The sequence below is a fragment of the Lygodium microphyllum genome, chromosome 5 (assembly GCF_053477565.2).
Source record: "Lygodium microphyllum isolate KBCC chromosome 5, Lygodium_microphyllum_v1.1.10, whole genome shotgun sequence".
NCBI classification, from domain to species: domain Eukaryota; kingdom Viridiplantae; phylum Streptophyta; class Polypodiopsida; order Schizaeales; family Lygodiaceae; genus Lygodium; species Lygodium microphyllum.
The window spans coordinates 63,729,024-63,748,693 of record NC_141139.1 but is presented as its reverse complement, the minus strand read 5'-3'; the positions used below and the strand labels follow the sequence as shown (position 1 = coordinate 63,748,693).

Sequence of the window (19,670 nt, the reverse complement as noted above, 5' to 3'; positions counted from 1 at the left end):
ATACGGAGATGTACTTTGTTTCTTTCAATGTCCTCTGAAATGCATTTTAAGCAAGAACTTGTGCAAGGAGCAATGCACTTAATGCAAGAATTCATGCAAGACATTTTTGCTAATTTAGATGCAATTATCTAATTGATTTCACCTACTATGATGTCATCTTACAACGAAAATTATCTTGTTTGTTACATACATCACAACTAAGTTCATACCTAGGAAATTATCAAACACGCAATTAATGTGATGCATGTGAGTATGATTTTCACCATGATAAGTATAACCTATGTTTTAATAATAGAACAACCTGGGTTTGGAGTGATGTCTTGATTCCAGTGGTATTGATACCTGATGAAACGTTTGAGGTTACAGTGCCATGTTGATTCAAGCCACTATCCACACTTGCAGGGTTTCTGGCCATCCTTATGGAACTACGCTTCGGGGCCATACTTGAAGGCGCGCGTACGAGAGATATAATTCTCACACTCTCCTATGCAAGATTCTCACCACCTCTACTTGAGTGGAGAAAAGATAATAAAGGGGAGGGCCGTATTTTCAAAAATGTGGAGGGGTGTGTGACCTCCCTTTAAGAGGGAAAAAGGAGAAACTCCAAAAGCTTCCCTCTCTCTCTCTCTCTCTCTCTCTCTCTCTCTCTCTCTCTCTCTCTCTCTCTCTCTCTCTCTCTCGTGATGATGATGGGGGGGCTGCGATGCAGACAACGAGGGGGGCGTTGTTCACGAGGGAGGGGAGGGCTGCGTGCTGACCACCAGGGAGGAGGGAGGGGGGGCTTCCCCTTTATAATGGGGAGGGGAGGTGGTATATTAGGGGGGGAGACGACTGTTAACGGCCACCACCCCTTCCACCTGGGGGGGTTGCATGCCTCTCTCTCTCTCTCTCTCTCTCCCTGCCACGCAGTCGGCAGGGGGAGAGAGTAAAAAATGTTGAGTTAATTTTTAAAAAAATTAAGAAGGGGAGGCGTTCTTATAGGGAACTTGCAGGGGGGTATATTACAAATAGAGAGATCACGATTTTCTTTAGGACAGAGTATTATAATCAATGTATCATAGTAAAACATAATAAAGATTGCTTACTTATTGAACCAACGACAAGAATGAGTGTGCTACAAAGAGAACATATTTCATTTGATTGGAGTTGTGTAAGGCCTATAAGCTCATTATTGCACAAGTGTGTATGCTTCTTCCTTTCACCAATAAGCTTTTTGCTTATAAAATAAAAGATATCTCACCAAGGATGAGATAACTTCAAGTGGGTGAAGTTGGATGTATTCCTCCATGGCTAGAGGAAAACAATATTGCATTGGCATATATAGATAGGTATGATAATTTAACCAAACATATTGTGGTACATGAAGTGGATAGAGAAAAAAAAAGAATGCAAATTAGCATGGTTGAAGAAAGATCACAACCAAAATAACTTATGGAAAGTTTCTATGAAGGATAATTACACGAGAGACTGGAATTTTTGTATAGCAATAGTATATGGATAGTTGATAAGGAAAAGGAGGAGATAAATATTACCCTATGAAGAATTATGTATTTTTTCAGAATCATGGATATCCTAAATTTATGCAAAACAGACATGTGTTCATAAGCTATATATATGCCTATAAATGTAAGTACTTTTTACAATGTCTTTTCTATTAAATCAATTCAAGTTTCATATGCCTCTAAGATTAATATTTATCATTTTGTAAAAGATTAGTATCTTAAATGTTTTATTTGACTTGCATATATATTTTTTCTCAAGTTATATTCTATGATGCCCTCTAATGAGATCACGAATGAAGATACATCAATATATGAGCAAATATGTTTCCCTCCACCATGAAACAACCACAATCCTAATAAGAAATATGGAAGAAAATATCTCATTGCATATTATTGCAATACATAAAACCAAATTGATTGTGTAAATCAAGCTACTATAAGATGGTGGGTAAAATATATTGAAGAAAAATATAAAGATTTGCAATACAAACTTGACTTGTAACAAGAGATAAAATATTACATTGAGTCTAAGCATCATGAGATTAGGCCACTAGAGTTTCCAAGGTCAACTTATATTTGGAGAAAAGAAGATATCTATCTATATATCTTTCCAAATATGCAAACAAATAGAAAGTTTAACAAAACAAAATATGAGAGACTTATTAGAGAGCTCTTCTATGGTACACTCTTTTACATGTATTACAACTTATTTTATTTTCTATGCTTACTTATAGTGCAATTTGTAAAAATCAGGTACTTCTATAGTTGGAGAAGATGTTAAAGATGATTAAGAGAAGAAGTTCAATAGGTTTATTTCAAAACTTTTATTTATTTTTTGAAGTTATATTTTTTGAATTATATAATTGTACTAATATAAAGTTTAATTTTTTTGTTGTATTTTCTTCAAAAATATTATAACAATCCCAAGCTTCTAACAATGAAAACAATGATAGTTTGGATCATAATGCATGTGGCACAAATAGAGGTTTATCAATAAAACTATGATGTAAGTCACTGATTATTATTATTTTAAATATTTACGCTTTTTATTTGATTACTAAGTTTTCTTTTGAACAAGATAGAGATAGAGGATATTTTTTGTCCATAACTATCTTTATATACATAGCATGATTCAAATCACATTAAAAATGATAAAAATTTTAATACGGTGAGCATGATATTCATAATTATTTTAATGATAATTTTAAATTATTTTACTAATATATGTTACGCTATTTTAAGAATGGCATATTTAAGAAGTATAGATCATTTACTGACCTTCTTATACATGGTACATAAGTTAATCATCTTCAACACTTTGTAAAAATTAAATATTAGTACTATTTTTTGAAAAAAGTATAGTTAAAAAATAATATAATATTTCTAAATTAAAAAACAAATGAGTCCCAAAGACAATAAGATATTTCTCTTTCATTTTATCTCTATAATTTGTATTAAATATTATATTTATTTAAGTTATTTATTTTATCTTTTAGCGGAGCAAAAAGATAAAAGATAACATGAAGGAAAAAAAAAACCTTCAAGGGATATAGAGAATCATAATAAAATTAAGGTATTTTCAGTGTCTCTTAAAGATAAATATAGATGTCTTTATTTTGATAACTTAGCCCTTTTATGATACTTAACAAGGGAATCCGATTGAAAACTCCAATGTATAGCTAGCTAGGAGTCATACCAAGATACTTGTTAAAGGCCAATTATCTCAGGTTATATGTGTTACGTTTATTTAGTGTATGTGTATATTGCTAAATATGTAAATATGAATTATTTTTACTAAAATCATTTATAAAAAATATAGAGTATGTTGACTGAGGTGGATGAAGAAACAATCTTGTTAGAATATTTGGATATTACTTTGTAGCTTAATTCTATTATTCTTTTTTGAAACTATAGATTGAAAAAGCACTATGCTAGAAAATAATGCAATACTTCTAAATTTAAAAAAATAAATGAGTCCCAAAAGGTAACAAGATATTTGTCATTATTTTTATCTCTATAATTTTATTTAAAATATTATATTTGTTAAATTTATTTGTTTTTATGTTCTAATGGAGTGAAAAGATGAAAGATAACATGAAGAAAAAGAAAGAAAAAAGCTTCAAGAAATATAGAGACACATAAAATAAATTCAAGGTATTTTGAGTGTCTCTTAAGATAAATATAGATGTCTTTATTTCGATAACTTAGCCCTATCATGATACTTAATAGGGGATTGAAAACTCCAGTGTGTAGCTAGCTAAGTGCCATGCTGCCAAAACACTTGTTAAAGGCCAATCATCTCAAGTTATATGTATTGTGTTTATTTAGTGTATGTGTGTATTGCTAAATATGTAAATATAAATTGTTTTCAATAAAATCATTGTTTAAAAATTGTAGAGTATGTTGAGTGAGGTGGATGAAGAAACAATCTTGTTAAAATATTTGGATATTGCTACGGTGGATGAGTTATATATATCATGAAAATACACTTTGAACATAATCAAGAGAGATCCCACTTTTCCTATGAATCATATAGAGCATAATGTGGATACCGTGAGAAATGCTATAATACAATGGCTTGCGGTTGAAAAACGAGTTATGATATGATCATTGGAAGTTTAAGCCTAGATGATGTTCGTGTAGTAGAATAGAGACAATTGGGATTTCACATCATAATATGCTACTTTTCTATTGTGGGCATTGGCAAATTTTTTCTTATTCACTTTTACTCTATTAAAAACACTTTTTGAATCAAGTTTTTTCCCTATTATTATTTATCTTAGAGATATAGAAATGTCACTCTATGAGATTTTATTATGTCACTATATGCTAAGTTGTATAATAAAGTTACTAGGTCGATGTTATATGTTATAATTTCTTATATGATGGTAACTTTTTCGATGAAGTTACTATATAGATAATGTCTACTTATGAAGTTACTATATAGTAACTTTTTTGACAAAGTTATTATATAGATAGCTATGATAATAAACTTCCTATATAATAAATTAACAAAAAAAAGCATTCCATTTAGTAAGTTAACTAGAAAAATCTCTCTATATTGAAAACTATATTTTTAAATTGGCAATCTAGTAAATTTTGAAATTTACTATACTAAACTATTTCTAATTATATGAAAATGTAACTAGCAAGCGCTCTTTTTTTTCCTATATAGAAGGTGGTTAGAATATCTTGTGTGCATGAATCGACCATTGGAACGACGACGAGAGCTGCAGGCGATTCAGTTAGACCATCCCCTCCTGAAATATTATGGGGTATTTTTTAAAGTACTCCATTTCAACCATGGAAATTTCATCGCAAGTCAAGTCACATGCACGCTTAATCGGATGACGGACGTTTTATTAGAAGGCACAGCTGGTACACAGCAGCTTACAACAGTAACTAAGGGCTAGCGCGGGAGGCCATATGTTAATAGAGATAGGCAGGTATTCAGGGGCAGAAGGTGATAACACAGGTGCCCCCCGTGGACGTGCCGTGGGTCTTGCCGTTGTCCCCGGACCAGCTGTAGGCGTCGGGGCAGGAGGCGCGCACCTTTTGGGCGTAGCTCGTGTTGGGATCGTCGCGGTTGGGGTTCACGCATGCGTTGCCGTTTACGTTTCCCGAGGGACAAATGGAAGCCGCCGCGCTGCAGGAAACCCTCGCGCCGTTGCATGTGATGCTCATGCCCACGCCCAGCTGAAAGCCGTCCACGGCGCTCAAGTCGTAGAAGTCCGTGCCCGCCGGCTTGTTGATGGTGAACTCGGCCAGGAGGCTCGGCGTGCCCGTCCCGAAGTTGCCCGACCAGCCACTGGGGGGGGTCAGAGCCCTGGACTCGCCGGGCGCCAGGGAGAAGCCTGTGGTTCGGATGGACGGACCGCCGGCGTTCTCGCGCACTTGCACGCCCAGGGTGCCCCCGCAATGGCTTACCACATTGAAGGAAGTGGCCGATACGATATTTAGCTCACCTCTCATACTCATCAGTATCATTAATGTCACGATGGCCACTGATCCTACTAGGGACGACCCGCAGCAGCTTGCACTAGCCATATTGTCGTATAATTAGTTGCATGTGCGGGCTGATCTAAACTTGCTGGTGTTTTCTGATGCCGCTTCTGAGTGAAATATACGGTCTGCTGTGAAATATATGGTCTGTTGCGCCTAGACGTCTTGAATCTTGATTCATCTAATTTTGGGACGTCGTCAAAAGTCAGCAAACGACGTCGTTGGCCCGTCGATGAGCTAGTTATCGGGAGTGTGCAGTCCAGAAAACGGCAAGCACGGACAAACTCGCCTGTCGAGTCTCGACATCGTGTCTTGTCCAACGTCTGGTTATTACCAACCTCAACGAACTGACCTATTCAAACGTGAAACGTAAAACGCGTTGAATATCCAGGTCGGCATCAGAGTCCTCCTCGAAAGCGATCACCAATACGTGATGCATTTTCAGCGCTTATAGTTAATACGACACGGCAAGAAGTTGTCACGCCCTTCAGCCCTCAATCCTTTCATTAAATTCGAGGGCTGAGAGTGCTGCAAGAAGTATAGCTCTACTTGCATTTCAAACGAAAGGTGACTATAAATTCAATAAGTGCAAGGGAAAATACACATGTCGCACCACACAAACTTGACTTATTGGATATCTAAAAGGTCCGACCGATAGGTTTCACATGTGACCCCACACATAAAGGCTTTGAAAGGATTGTCGGCTGAAAGGCCTCACAACTTTCTCCTATGTCTTTTTCTAAAGGGCAACCTTTTGGTTCAATGTCCTTCCATAAAGTTAGGCTAAATTTGACAAGATTGCCTATCTTTAGATGAGTAGAACTTTCATACTCCTTTATTGAAGAAGGAATTTCCTTTTCACCTCAGGCTTTTTACCACATGGGAGGAACCTGTCTGCAAGGCCGTCAGCCCTTCATTGTGAAAGTAACTATGCCTTTTGTTGAGGGGCAACCTCTTCGATTGTTCTTCCAAAGAAAGTCAGGCTGCTGAAATTTATAATATTGTGCTTATTTAGATAAATAGAACTTTCTAGTCCTTTATTAAAGAAAGATTTCATTTTCACATCAATTCAATGCCCTTCTTCAATGGAATACCACGGGTATGTAGCGCCTAAAATTTAATAAATTATTAGATTAAAACATCATTCTAGACTTACATTTACAAGGAAATATGTTTAACTATCCATTCACAAATGTGTGCCATATAATGAAGCGTAGCACAATCATCTATGTCATGTTGCCTATTACCTACGCATGTGATATACCAGGTGGCATCACATATTGTGTCTCCCATTCCTAACATACTAGGAGCATGCATTTTCTCTTCATCTAGAACTTTATGATGTAGAGGATAATATTCGAAATTTTCATTCAAGGGCTTTACCCTAAGGGATAATATGGGAGCCACAGTGGTGGGATTGCACTTGGGTATCTTTGTGGCTCAACATTGTTCTTATGCAATACTTTAGTTGTTCAATGCTGTTATGATGGCATCCCACTCCCTCAAGAATGGGATTCTAGTTTTGGCCTTCTACTCTAAGCCATAGATCTCGTTCATAATAGCTTGAGAAAAGAGATAGGTGCAATATGAAGAAATGGGCATAATAAGTTTGGAGTCAAGATTTGGATAGGCTTTATTTAATCTTGCATGGAGAAGCCAAAGTGTGTTTATATTCTTGCTATCTCACTGCTAATGCAATTATTGCATGGCTTTAGTCTTCTAGTAAGGCTCCTATATTAGTTAAGAGGCATCATATCCTAGTACACTCATCAGGGCATCTGCATGTTACATAAAACAAGAGATCATTGCTAACCAATTTCTTTGGTTGGTTTGTATCCCATCTCTACAATTGATCTTTTTTGTAAGTTGGTTTTAACACAATAGAAATTTTGGATTTCATGGTGCTACCTAGCAATGGATTTAAATACGTTATCTTTAGAGTTCTCTTTCATCGACGATTGGTCATGTCCACATTCTCCATTTGAATGGATTCTCTTTTAGCTGAGAGGGAAGTAATAGTAAGAAAATACAACATTGTGTCATATGTACATTAGCATTAGAAGAATTGTAAATGTAGTACCAGTAATTGAGAATGACTATAGGCTCAAATCCTTCATTGGATTTGGAGATTTTGATGGTTATTGAGTCTTTGAAGTAGATACCAATGTCAAACTCTTATGGTTAGATTGCCTTTCCTTTCAAATTCAAGATTGCTCTATAAGCAACATCATTGGATTGATATTGTTCCATTTCCCTTTCAAATTCAAGATTGATCTATGATCAAATGTGTGGGGTTGCTATTGTCCTATTCCCCACTTTCAAAATTATTGCTTTATGGCTTACATATGGTTGGAAGTTACAAGGGCCAAGTATGATTGTTTTTGGGTGGCCTTGGCATAATTTTTTCTAAAAACAACAACTTGTTTCTTTTTTTTCTATGTCATCATTTGCATTGATGACTTAATCTATGATTCATCTGATATATTGGGTAGTTCTCAAGTATTGATGCTAGTTGCATTCACTAAGACGAGTTCAAAGTTGTTGTGGTGTCAAGAAGTTATCTTTTGAGGCCTTGGTAGCCATATCAATCCAGTTTCTATAGAATAGTTTTAAGCATGCAAGAGGGCTTTAGGCATACACAATGTCTTCATATTCTCTTTCCTATGATATTGTAGACATTAGGAACAAAAACAAATAAAAGAGGATGCTTTAAGAAATGATTAAGTTTTTAATTAAATGAGGTTTAAGTAGAGTCAAATATCGAAATATAGTAGCCATCCTTGTATTAGATATGGTAACACATGGTGCATATTAGAGAATGACCATAGGAAATGATTTACATACCACTCATGTCAAGTGTAACTTTTCTTGGATTTTGCAAATTTTGCACTATTTTTTCTTTATTTTTCTATCCAAATAGTCATTATGTCGTTTTCGCTCTTTTGCAATTTGACTATGTATTCTTAATTTCTTCCTCTCTATGTTGAACATTGTTTATAAAATTTTCATCCTAAATAGGTAGTTTGTCCTCTTTGCTAAGAGAGAGATAGATAGATAGATAGATGGATAGAGAGAGAGAGAGAGAGAGAGAGAGAGGTGAGAGAAAGTAGAGAGAGAGAGAGAAGAAAGAGGAAGAGAGTATATTTGGATATGTGTGCCAGATACTTGTTAAATTATTAGTTTAATATAGAATAGTTATTTAACAATTTAAAAATAGATAAATAATAATTTGAAAAATTAACTAATAATTATGGACTTGTTATCTTCCATAGCATATACCGAGCTAATAGCATGATACTTGTCTTCAAAAATGAACTACATGGAGGAGAATCTTTCATTTACTATACTTGCTTTACTCTCTATTTGATATACTTGATAGTCTTGTATGTGTTGATGGCTTTTTATACACTAAAGATACGTATATTTTTATGCACATAGAATACTAATATTAATCACACATCTTAGTTCTGATTCAAGAGTTGCTGTGAGAGAATCATTGTAGGATATTGGGATGAAGTAGAGAAGAGTCAAAGCATATGCAACAAGAACAAATACATGGAATATCTTCAAGTATCTAACTATCATAAGAAAAGTAAATCACATGGATAGCAACAATTCTATGGTGAACTCTTATCAAAAGCCACAAAGATTGATTAATAGATTGTTTTGACTAATTTTCAATAGAATATGATTGGGTTACTTGATTTATTTTTAGATACATATGTGTATATAATTGTTTTACTAAGAAATAAAATTTGAATAATCTAATAAATAAATATATATATATTCCATGATAAATATATGTAAATTATTAAAAAAGAAAGACATCATATTGCTATGGGGAAGAATGACCTTCAAGTGATATTTATTAAGATGTGACTTCCATGTATTCTTGAATTGCCAGATAGGGATCAAGAAGTAGGTGCAAATGTCAAAGAAAACATTGAGAAGGTCATGGTTGCATCTTAGGTCTTGTTTCCAACTATTGCCTAGCTGGTTCAAGTGGCCTTTGTTAACGCGATCGGATGCTTCAGCTTCGAGCAGACGATCTCGACGCTCACGACTTGGGCCAGAGGGAGGGAGTGCATCGAGATCAAGGGGATGCTGCTGTGGAGACACGGATTTGGTGTCTCTGTCTCGTCGTTCAGCTGGAGTTGCGTCACCTCCAGGATTTGTCACTCTTGTGGGGACATCTACTCCAGTTACTCCGGCTTTTGTGTAGCCGTGAGCACTCAGGTGATACCCCTTTGGGTGCCACTCCGATAGAGGTTACCCCCGTCGGTACATCGGATGTAGAGGGGTCTCCTGGAATTACCTAGGAGCGTGGACGCAGATGGGAGAGGACCCATCTTAGGCAGACTCCTCGGGGTTATGGATATCTGGTTGATAGTAGGTCAGGAGCCATCATCATGAATGATAAGGGGAGGAGGGTGATGGCTCGCATGAGAAAGTTGTGCCAACAATTTTTTCGGCACAATGTCCTGGATCATTGGAAAAACATACCGGAGGGGAGCAAGGACTACATAGTAGCATCCTTGCACGAGGAGTTTTCGGTGCCAACTGCAGTAGATAGATTCTCTACGGGCTGGATGATGGATTGCATGCGTGCATACATGTCACATAGACGATCAGACGCACGCAAGGCAATCAAGAGTGGGGCTGCAAAGCCCGAGTGGTTAGATGCAGATGACTGGCGGCCACTGAGGGAACAGGCTACAAATTCTCTAGGACATTGGAGTCAGCAGCGCGAGGCGGCGAGGGCACGACTCGAGGCCGGAGTGGTCCATCATCTTGGGAGTGGCGGCCACAAGACATATTTGGAGGACTTTGTAAGTTTTTCTTTTGTTTTTCTTGTTTGTTTTTTTGAAATATTCTTTGTACTGACAATCATGTTTCTAACAGTTAGCATTTTTTTTTCTTTGCAGCACTCCATTACAAATCGCGATCCGGAAGGCCTTGAGACTCGATATGTAGAGAGGCACGGTCTCAATGCATTGATCGACCGATTGTATAGACGCGGCGGCCCTATAAGTCACTCATCTTTCTTGTCCATAGTTACCATGAGATATTTGAATGCATTATTGTATGGTGGATTGATGTGTTGTTTCTTTTTCTGCAGAGTCCGTTCGATGCTCCTTTGCGACAGGATGAGCTTTTGGGGGACGAGGATTTGTAGCTCGCCCTTGGATCCTTGGAGCTCACACACCTTTATTTTTTAGTTGCCTGATCTATGTAGAAAATTTCTATGTATTAGTGATATCCTGTCATGATTGTACCAATCACTTTTTTATGCGATCATGTATTTATTTCATGTATTAGTTTTATGATTTCAGTATACATTCTTTTTGTTTGCAAGCGCTTTGTATACAGTAGTGCAGAAACTATTTTGTATGGCTCTCATACAGCACACAGTGCTATATGTGGCAGGGCAGCTCCCTGTTACCGTCGCTATTAGTGTCGCAAATTTACTGCTCGCATCGCTATTGCCGTCGCTATGCGCATCGCAAACTTACTGGTTGCGTCGCTATTGGCGTCGCCAATAGCGATGTTTCTATGGCGTCGTTAATAACGACGCTTTTTGCGACGACAGGGGCAAATTTTGTTGTTTGTATTTTCGTCGCTTTAAACGTCGATATAAGGTCTATATCTTGTAGTGAATTACACAGTTTTATTCTTTCATTCAACTCCACTAGTATGACTGCTAGGCTCAGCTGCCCAAGCTGAATTGTCTCAAAGCCTTACTATAGGAATATCATGAGATTTGGAAAGGTTGTGGCTTGCTGCCCTGATGGCATGTGTTTTTTTCAACTTCAATTCGCACAAAGCCATGCTTACAATACTGCAGTCTCTCCTCATCTTTGTCTCTTTCATTTCAAGCCTTCTCTATAGCCCCCTTCATCCTTAAAACCACCAAGAGATGCCCTTTAAAAAAGAAGCACTGAGCTACTTAGCAAGATCACGAGTTGACTTTACCAAGATATGAACTCTCCTTTCGATCATAGCTGCAAGTTCCTCAACACCTTTCAACTTCATATTGCTTATATATTCTTCCAACATCCCTTAAGTATAGCAAAAACAAGATTCATAATCTAATTCTCATGAACATGTTTCTTCTCAATGCAATGTGTCCTACCAACAAAATATGCTATTTGAAATGAGCTTTGTGCCCATCCATACATGATTTGAGAGAACATGCATTTGGTCGGATCCATAATATGCTTCCATTCCACTACAACAAAAAGGGTTCATAGATGCGCTTGTAGACGCAATATTTGAATTGTGAAAAAAAATGTCGGGCGCGTTTATTAACGTGTCTACAAAATCGCGTCTAAAAGCGCGCTTATGATTAGCGTTACACGCACATTTAGACGCGCGTATAAACGCACTACGTAAATATATAATCATATTTTTAAAAAAGTGGATATATTCATATTGATTGTCTATATAAGCGTGTATCTACGTGTCTAAAACCGCGTTTACTTTGAAAGTTTTTGACGAAAATAGACGCGTATTTATCCTGCAATTTAGACGCGTTGATAGACAGGCAAAACAGAGGTATGAAAAAAAAACCAGAGAGCATGTGGCTTGCATGCTCTTTGGTTTTTTCCCCCCATCAACATCAAATTGTATGCTTAGGGATAACAGAGAAAGATTATTTCGAAGATTGGATACTGAAAACAAAATAATGTATGTAGCACACGAAATTTCATATATATAGATGAAACGTTTTTACATTATGAGTTCTAGTGCTTGTGACATCATGGTCACAAGCAGTAACTGAAAGTAATATATATCAAAAATGAAAATTACAAGCCAAGGGGAGGCATGCATGCATGGGCTCCTCTATATCTCCTCAGAAGAGGCATCATTATCGCTACCACCACCGCTGCCTGTGCCGTTACCGTTGCCGCCACCGCTACTGCTAGTCCCCCCTTCGCTATCATCAACTACGTCAGGTTTCGCCTACACAAAGGATTAATGTATATAAATATACTATTACAAACAATAAATTAGAGTTATCTATACTTTTCATGTAAAAAATAAAACATACCTCTTCTAGTGGTGGAATCCTCATGGCGCGATTATATTGCTCCTCCGTGATGAGTCCCTCCTCGTAGAAATGCTGCAAAGTGGACGCCCAGTTATGACCTCAATGGTAGCCTACCTCTCTAGGAGTAGGCATCCTACCAACGATATGATACTACAAAACAATTTGAACATACAACATATTAAAACACACTACATAATGAAGTGAAACAAATTACAAAATTTAATTTCCAAAAAGAAATCAAATAATACTTACAAACTCAGCCTCCCATGACTCCCTGCCACCCGATCCATAATGCAAGGATTCCATGGTTGCCATCTGGATACGTCGCACCTCTACATGCGAGCGACTTGTCATTTTCTCCACTGCTCTCTTCTTGGCCTCTTTCCACTCCTTGCGGTGGCAATTGGGTGGTTGGCCATATCTAGGGCGCCCTTGCTCTTGTCTCTGTAATGACTCCTTGGTGTGCGTCATAAGGTGAGACCTCTTGTTATGAAGCGCGTCTCTCACCGTTGACTGTACCCAATCATCTGAGAATCGTGAATTCTCGGGATTAGGGTACCTTTTATGTACTGCCCGCAGCACCTCTTGCCACAAACCATTTTTCTAGTGCTTGAAGGGAATCATGCAATCTTTGTATGTGGCATGCACGGCACTCCTCAAGTAGGCTATCACTTCCCTGCCCTCAAAGTCATGCAACATACCACCAACATCAATGATAGAGCAGTACATTTGTGGAGGCTCACCTCTCTCATTTTCCGGTGAGGGTGATCGAGAGCCACCACCTAGGCAACCCCCACAAAGCCCTCGACCTCCTTGTCCTCCCGCACCACTCTCCATCCTCCCTCGATGTGTACTACCCTCTACCTCACTCGATACACGTGCTTCTGCAGATGCACGTGCTTCAGCCGATCCATGTACCTCAGTTGATCCCTGTGTAGGCAAAGATGTGATAGGTGTCCTAGACATCACACTGAAAACCTCATCTGCAGTGGGAGGGTGACCAAGATAATTGGTCATCTCCCCCATGAATTGCTTCTTGTTGAATGGGGTGCTGGAGGATCTAGGATTTCACATCTACACAAGAAAAATCATATTACCGTGTGCAGATAAAACATATTACATACAGTGTCTATACCTGCGTCTCTCTGCGCGTCTATACTTGCATCTCTGTGCTCTGTCTGCGTTTGTCAGGGCGTCTGTTAGCGCGTCTATTTCCGCGTCTACAGCCGCGTCTACACTGTCATCTGGACGCACTGACAGACGTGCACAGTCGCACCATTTCTTTTTAAACTTGCTTTAAAAACAAAGCTAAAAAACCTCCATAGATGATAAGATCTAGCATGTGAAGAGAGAGACAAATAAACAGAGAAACCAAACAAGATTGAGAGAGAGAAGAAGAACTCACCTTCTTTGCTTGTTCCAACGGGTGGCGGCGGCTAGGTTGCAAGCTCCTTGTCCTCCTTCTCCCTTCCCTTGGTAAGTTGCTTCAATCTTGTTCTCTTCCTTGTTGTTTGGCTCTTCTTCTTTACTCTTTGGCTCTTCTTTCCTCATGTCCTCTTTTTACTCTTATTTCCTTGCTTCATTGTCTTTATGAAGTGATAGATAGAGAGGAGGAGTGATGTCGAGCTCGAACTGCAGAAAATGCGCAAAAAACGCAGGAAAGCACAGGTTTGAAAAGAAAGCCACAACTTTTTTTAAATTTTTCTATACTTGCGTGGCGCTCTGTCAGTGCGTGTAATGGCGCGTGTATATGCGCAGATAATTCCTGTTACACGCGCTTACAGACGCACAGGAACAATTTAAGGAATCAATGCATGCATAATTAGGGAATCAATTGACCTATGTGGTGGCATATTGCAAATGCACAAGTCAACCTTTGATTTATATATACATCCAATCATCAAGCCCTATCCAATCACATTTGTATAGGGCATGCCCTATCCAATCAATGCATGCATTTAGGGAATCAATTGACCTATGTGGTGACATATATAACAAAGCTTGAGGATAAGAGATAACACATTGGCAAGTCAATTAATGGCACATATATATGTAGTGACTTACTAGACCATCCCACTTACAATTGCATATTATCCCACTTACGTATCAATAGGTAGATAAAGCACGAATGGTTTTTAGCAAGAGAAAAATAATTCAATGAAGGTGTACACGAAAGAGATAGAAAAAGGCATATTATCCATCAATCAATCAAAGATATGTGAGCTATAAGTGTACCTTGACATGATTGGAATAGCTTGCATATGCACAAGCCGACTGATTTACATCAATCTACTCATGCTATGAATTGGCATCCACAATCTTTCCTACTGCATCCACAATCTCAGCCAACTTATCATCAGTAAGATCTCTAACATCAACCTCCATTTGAAATCGGCCTGTGGGGAAGGTTTTGTTCCACTAGCTGGCTATTATGTTTTTACATTTATCATTGATCTCCACAATAACAACAGCCTTCAAAATTATAGCCAATTTGTGCAATGCCACTTCTTTCCCACCAAGGCTCGAGAATAAGGACAGAACTGTTAAACCTTGCGGATATAACTCTTTTAGTGGTGAAAGACTGTATGCAATAGTATTGACCTAAAATGAGTTGCCCAATACATCATACCGATCTGAAAGGGTAGAGCAGCCTCAAGTGTGGTCACGATCATATCCAAGCACCAGCTCAATCTCATGGGGTTCAAGTGGGGCAGCTTGGCCTGGGCTGACCCAAACCAAGTTCCATATTTTGCATGCCAGGACAATCTCATGTTGAAGATAAGAAGGTATCTTGCTAGCTTTCTTTGTGGGAAGAAAATATTTTTCTGATCAATCCACATATAGTGCTAGGGGCACCCCGTGTGTTTATGCAATTCAACTTCTCTCTCAGATCCCATGGGGGCCAATACTTCTTTATTTTCTGAAGCACCTCAAAGATTGTCATGGGAGCAGGGGGAAGAATCAACCTTCTTCCATCTACTAGAAGGTTATAAACATAACCACCTCAACCTAAAGCATGCTGAAAAATATCTAGAGTCTGTGAACTCTGGATCTATGCCATTAAAATTCCATTTGATGGTCTCCCACTCTGAATTGGAAACGTTCTCAACATTTTCAAAATAGAAAAAGGGAGGCCCTTCCATCAAACTATTCAATGGTTTTGGCTTGCCTTTAAAAAAGGCAGGAATTCCAAACCCCATGCCCTTTTTGAACTTGAAGGGGGTGGGATAGAACCTAGATGTGGACGTGATGTTTTTCCATTCATAGATTGAGTCTCGAGCCATAAAACACTCGAGTCTTCACTGGCACTTTTATCCAAGTCTAGAGTAGGAGTAATGCTGATCTTTGTTTTAAGGCCCAAGTAAGTGTACCATAGCTTAAGGGCTCTTTTATCTACCCAGTATATTTTGCTACAGACACCTCATGAGCGTCCAGCATGTCTAGTTATTTGAACACCTCGTGAGGGTCTAGCATGTCTAGTTTGATCTTTTATCTTTTACGACTAGTGCACATTATTCAATGCACTTTGGTGTGAGGGTAAACATCTTCGAACTCAACGTAAAGATGAAAAGATAAATACCCAAGATTGTGGTGTCCTTGCTCACTTCAAGGATGCCAATGGTACTTCGAGTAATCATTAACTCTATTTTTTTAATTCAATGATTCAATGTGTATATTTCTTAATTCTATGGTTTTTATCATGCGCACACGTGCATGCTCAAGAATCAATTTCAGGTGGTTAAATAATTATTAAATTTGGTTTTTTAATTATGTAAATTGCAATTTTAGGTGGTTAAATAATTGTGTGTCTGTTGGCGCGTCTATATTAGCATCTATTTGCGCGGATATATAGACGCACAATCCGCGTCTATTTACACGCACGTTTACACGCAGTGATAGACGCTATGATAGACGCGCCCAACTTTGCACTTCTAACATGCATGTCTATGCCTCGTTTCTGTTGTAGTGTTCAAACAATGCTCATACAAAAAAATATGGATGCACTGAAGAACTGTGCCTAGCCTAAATATATGTGCTTGTGCATCATGCATAACACAAACAAAGTTCATTTTTTATTAAAGATCCTTATCCTCACCTCTCAATGCTCAACAAAACAAACGTCAATCTCCGCTCCACCAACCCAAAATCTCATAGTCACTCAAGAAAAAGGATGATCCTCGAGATGTTGACCAGATAAGAACAACCCATCTCACAATTGACGGCGTCCTTCATGACCCTCTAACTCACCCAACCATCTTATCCACTAATCTAGAGGTTCCTAACTTTGTGATGAACATCCCAAATATCATGCGTGCAAGAAACAATGTGTACACAATGACAAGTGCTCTCTCAAGTACACGTGTAACTAGGATTTATTGCATTTAGTTGCAGGGGGTCTCATGCTATGCAAGTGCTCAACGATGGTGCAAAATGTGCTTCAATTCAGCCTATGGCATGGAAGTATTTGAAAAAAGTAGGAGATGACCCCCGAGTGCAGTGTATCAAACAAGTGCAACATGAAGTACTCGTGAACCCATAATCCCTATGATGTGCAAGAATCTCAACAAGAAATCAAACCTTTGTTCCACAATGTTCGGAAGCTCCTGGCAAACTCTAGCTCCAACCTGTCCAAAAATACCAAACTCGACCAAGGCTATCAAGTTTCCACACTTAACAAACTAAACAAAATGACATAAACAAATCCTAAGCTAGACAAACACAAGAAATCCAATTACGAAATGACAACACAAACGGTCACGCAAAAAACTAAACTAACAAAGACCAAACCTAACTAGAGTTTGACTAAGGGTTTTCAGTTTTTAGAAAAACGATTGACAACTGTTGCGAACATGGTCAACATTTTGTCATATAAACACGAAACCACGTTCTTTCATAGATTAATATTTATTTAACACATGATTAGGAACATAAACAAAAAAAATTAATATTTCATAAAGAAATAATTAGAATAAGTAGGAGCTATAAATTTAGATTTCTAAATTATGAATGGTAGGATAAATTGCATGACATGGTAATGTATTGAATAATTTTTTCTTTAACTGCTTATAAACAAAGTACATCAAGAAAATCAATTTTCTATTGACAATGTATAATTTAGAAAATCCATAGCAAATTTTAGAAATAACTAAGAAATAGAAAATTGCATCAAGAATATTTCTTTTAGAGTTTACAAATTATGTAAGATATCAAGTATTATTTTTAAATCATATAAATTATGTAAAGTGAATTAAGATAATTCAAGTAGGTTATTTAAATTATTTATTAAAAATACTATCTCTAAAAGAAATTTTATAATTATAAATTAAGTCAAAATTATTGAATGGCATACATAGTTCATTATACAAATTATTAAACCACATACATAACTACTTTTGAATCTAGGATATTAGAACCAATTCACTTTGCCAACATGGCAAAGCGAAATACAAGTTCTAGGTCAAGAGGTAACCAAAAGGACAATATAATTCTACTTTGAGAAAAATACAAGTCTAAAAATTCCTAAGAAAAATACTCACATTGTTTCCAAGGAAAAACCATATTTCAAAGTTCCAATTTGGTTCCCACAACTAAGGAAAAATTTTAAATAGTAAAGACTCATAATGAGTTAATGACCAGCCTTTGAGAAGGGTTACGAGCAAGATTGGGAACAAAGGCTAATGATAACCAAGGAAAGATCCAATGAAGTAAGACTAATCTGAATTTAGATCTCAAGATGCAGACTTAGAAAAGACAAATCTAAAGGGAAACTAGGACAAATTCAAGAAGCTGAGAATAGGACCAAGTTGAAAAGAATTGCCATCAACTTAATATCTTGCCCTCATTGCCTCCCTAGTTGTGCAAAAATATTATTTGAGAAAGAATTATTTTTGCTTGTAAATGGTACATACAAGTTTAGGTTGATGCACTTAGGAAGTTAATTTATATGGATAAAAATCCTAATGTAGTAAGTTTGCAACATGATAAAAAGGAAAGCACATTAGATCTCTCCCACAGCTAGCAATGAGACCCTTTTCCAAGGGGGATTAGCTTTGCCACCTTGGAGAGTTTGGACCAACCTTGATGGTGAGAGGTGGCTTTGTAGGGGAATCCTTAGGCACGAGAAGTTGAGGGTGCTAGGGCGACTCTGGCGAGTAAACTCTCAGACTCCTAGGAATTGTCCAAAATCCTCCATGACTTAGGATGGACTTCTTGAGCCCCGATACTAGTTAGGAGCAAAAATCTTAGAAAAATAAAGGATTTCATGCCATTTCTTTCTTATGGGTGAAATGTGAACACTTGTATAAGAATGTGTATTAAATAAAGAAGTTGCTTTTCACAAGGATTATTTTTATTATTTTTGTGTTGTGATTTAAATTATGTGAACAAACATGGTGATTGAATGGAATAATTCAGGAAGCTAATTATATATATATATAACTTAAATGTGATAAGTAAGGAGATAACTAAAACTATCTAATCAAGGGAAGTGGGAGGGCATGGATCCTGATGAATTTTCCCTAAGGAAGGGTGGTCTCTGTAAGCCAAGAGCTTCTTTAGAAACTCCATGCATTATAGTATAGGAAATATTGATCAATATAATCAATTAGAATGTTGACTATGTATCATTTTAAGGGAATGGAGTGAGAATTTTCCTTATTGATAGAGGGGTTGATGTACTCATATTCCCCCTTCTTTCTCATCTCACTCTCATTGAACCAAGTGCAATATGAATCAATGCTTCCATTCGTGTAATCTAGCACAAATAGTTGCTTAAATATCGATGATAGTTAACCAAAATATGGGACCTTAGTCTGCTTACCCAAAATTTAGGTTGATTCTCATGGGAATGACCAAGTTCTTCCATTGCAAAGTGGGATTGAAAGAGTCAAGTTAGCAGATCTCATGTTATTTGAAAGAGTATCGTGTGACATTGCCTAGCAAATTTTCTCGATCAACCACTAAATCATGCTGCTAAGGATGTTTTAGAGTGGGCATGTTACAACTAGCTATCAAGAGAATATTATTGTTCCTCACTCCTATTACCACATTTGAGTGGTTTTTTACTATCTGGCCCTTGGTCTATAGTACTTCCAAGATAGAAACCTTGCTCCACA

General features: G+C 37.4%; 1 protein-coding gene across 1 annotated transcript; it reads right to left on the bottom strand.

The window, feature by feature from the left end:
* Window positions 1-4,841: 4,841 nt before the first annotated feature.
* LOC148035905 (pathogenesis-related protein 5-like) lies at window positions 4,842-5,731 on the bottom strand. Its single transcript, XM_087679026.1, has one exon. It carries the CDS (start codon window positions 5,547-5,549, stop codon window positions 4,953-4,955), a length of 597 nt encoding a protein of 198 aa, XP_087535152.1. The 5' UTR covers window positions 5,550-5,731; the 3' UTR covers window positions 4,842-4,952.
* Between the last annotated feature and the right edge of the window lie 13,939 nt (window positions 5,732-19,670).

Excerpts from the sequence above, each read along its gene's own strand:
- LOC148035905 (XM_087679026.1), bottom strand. The coding sequence starts at position 5,549 with ATGGCTAGTGCAAGCTGCTGCGGGTCGTCCCTAGTAGGATCAGTGGCC.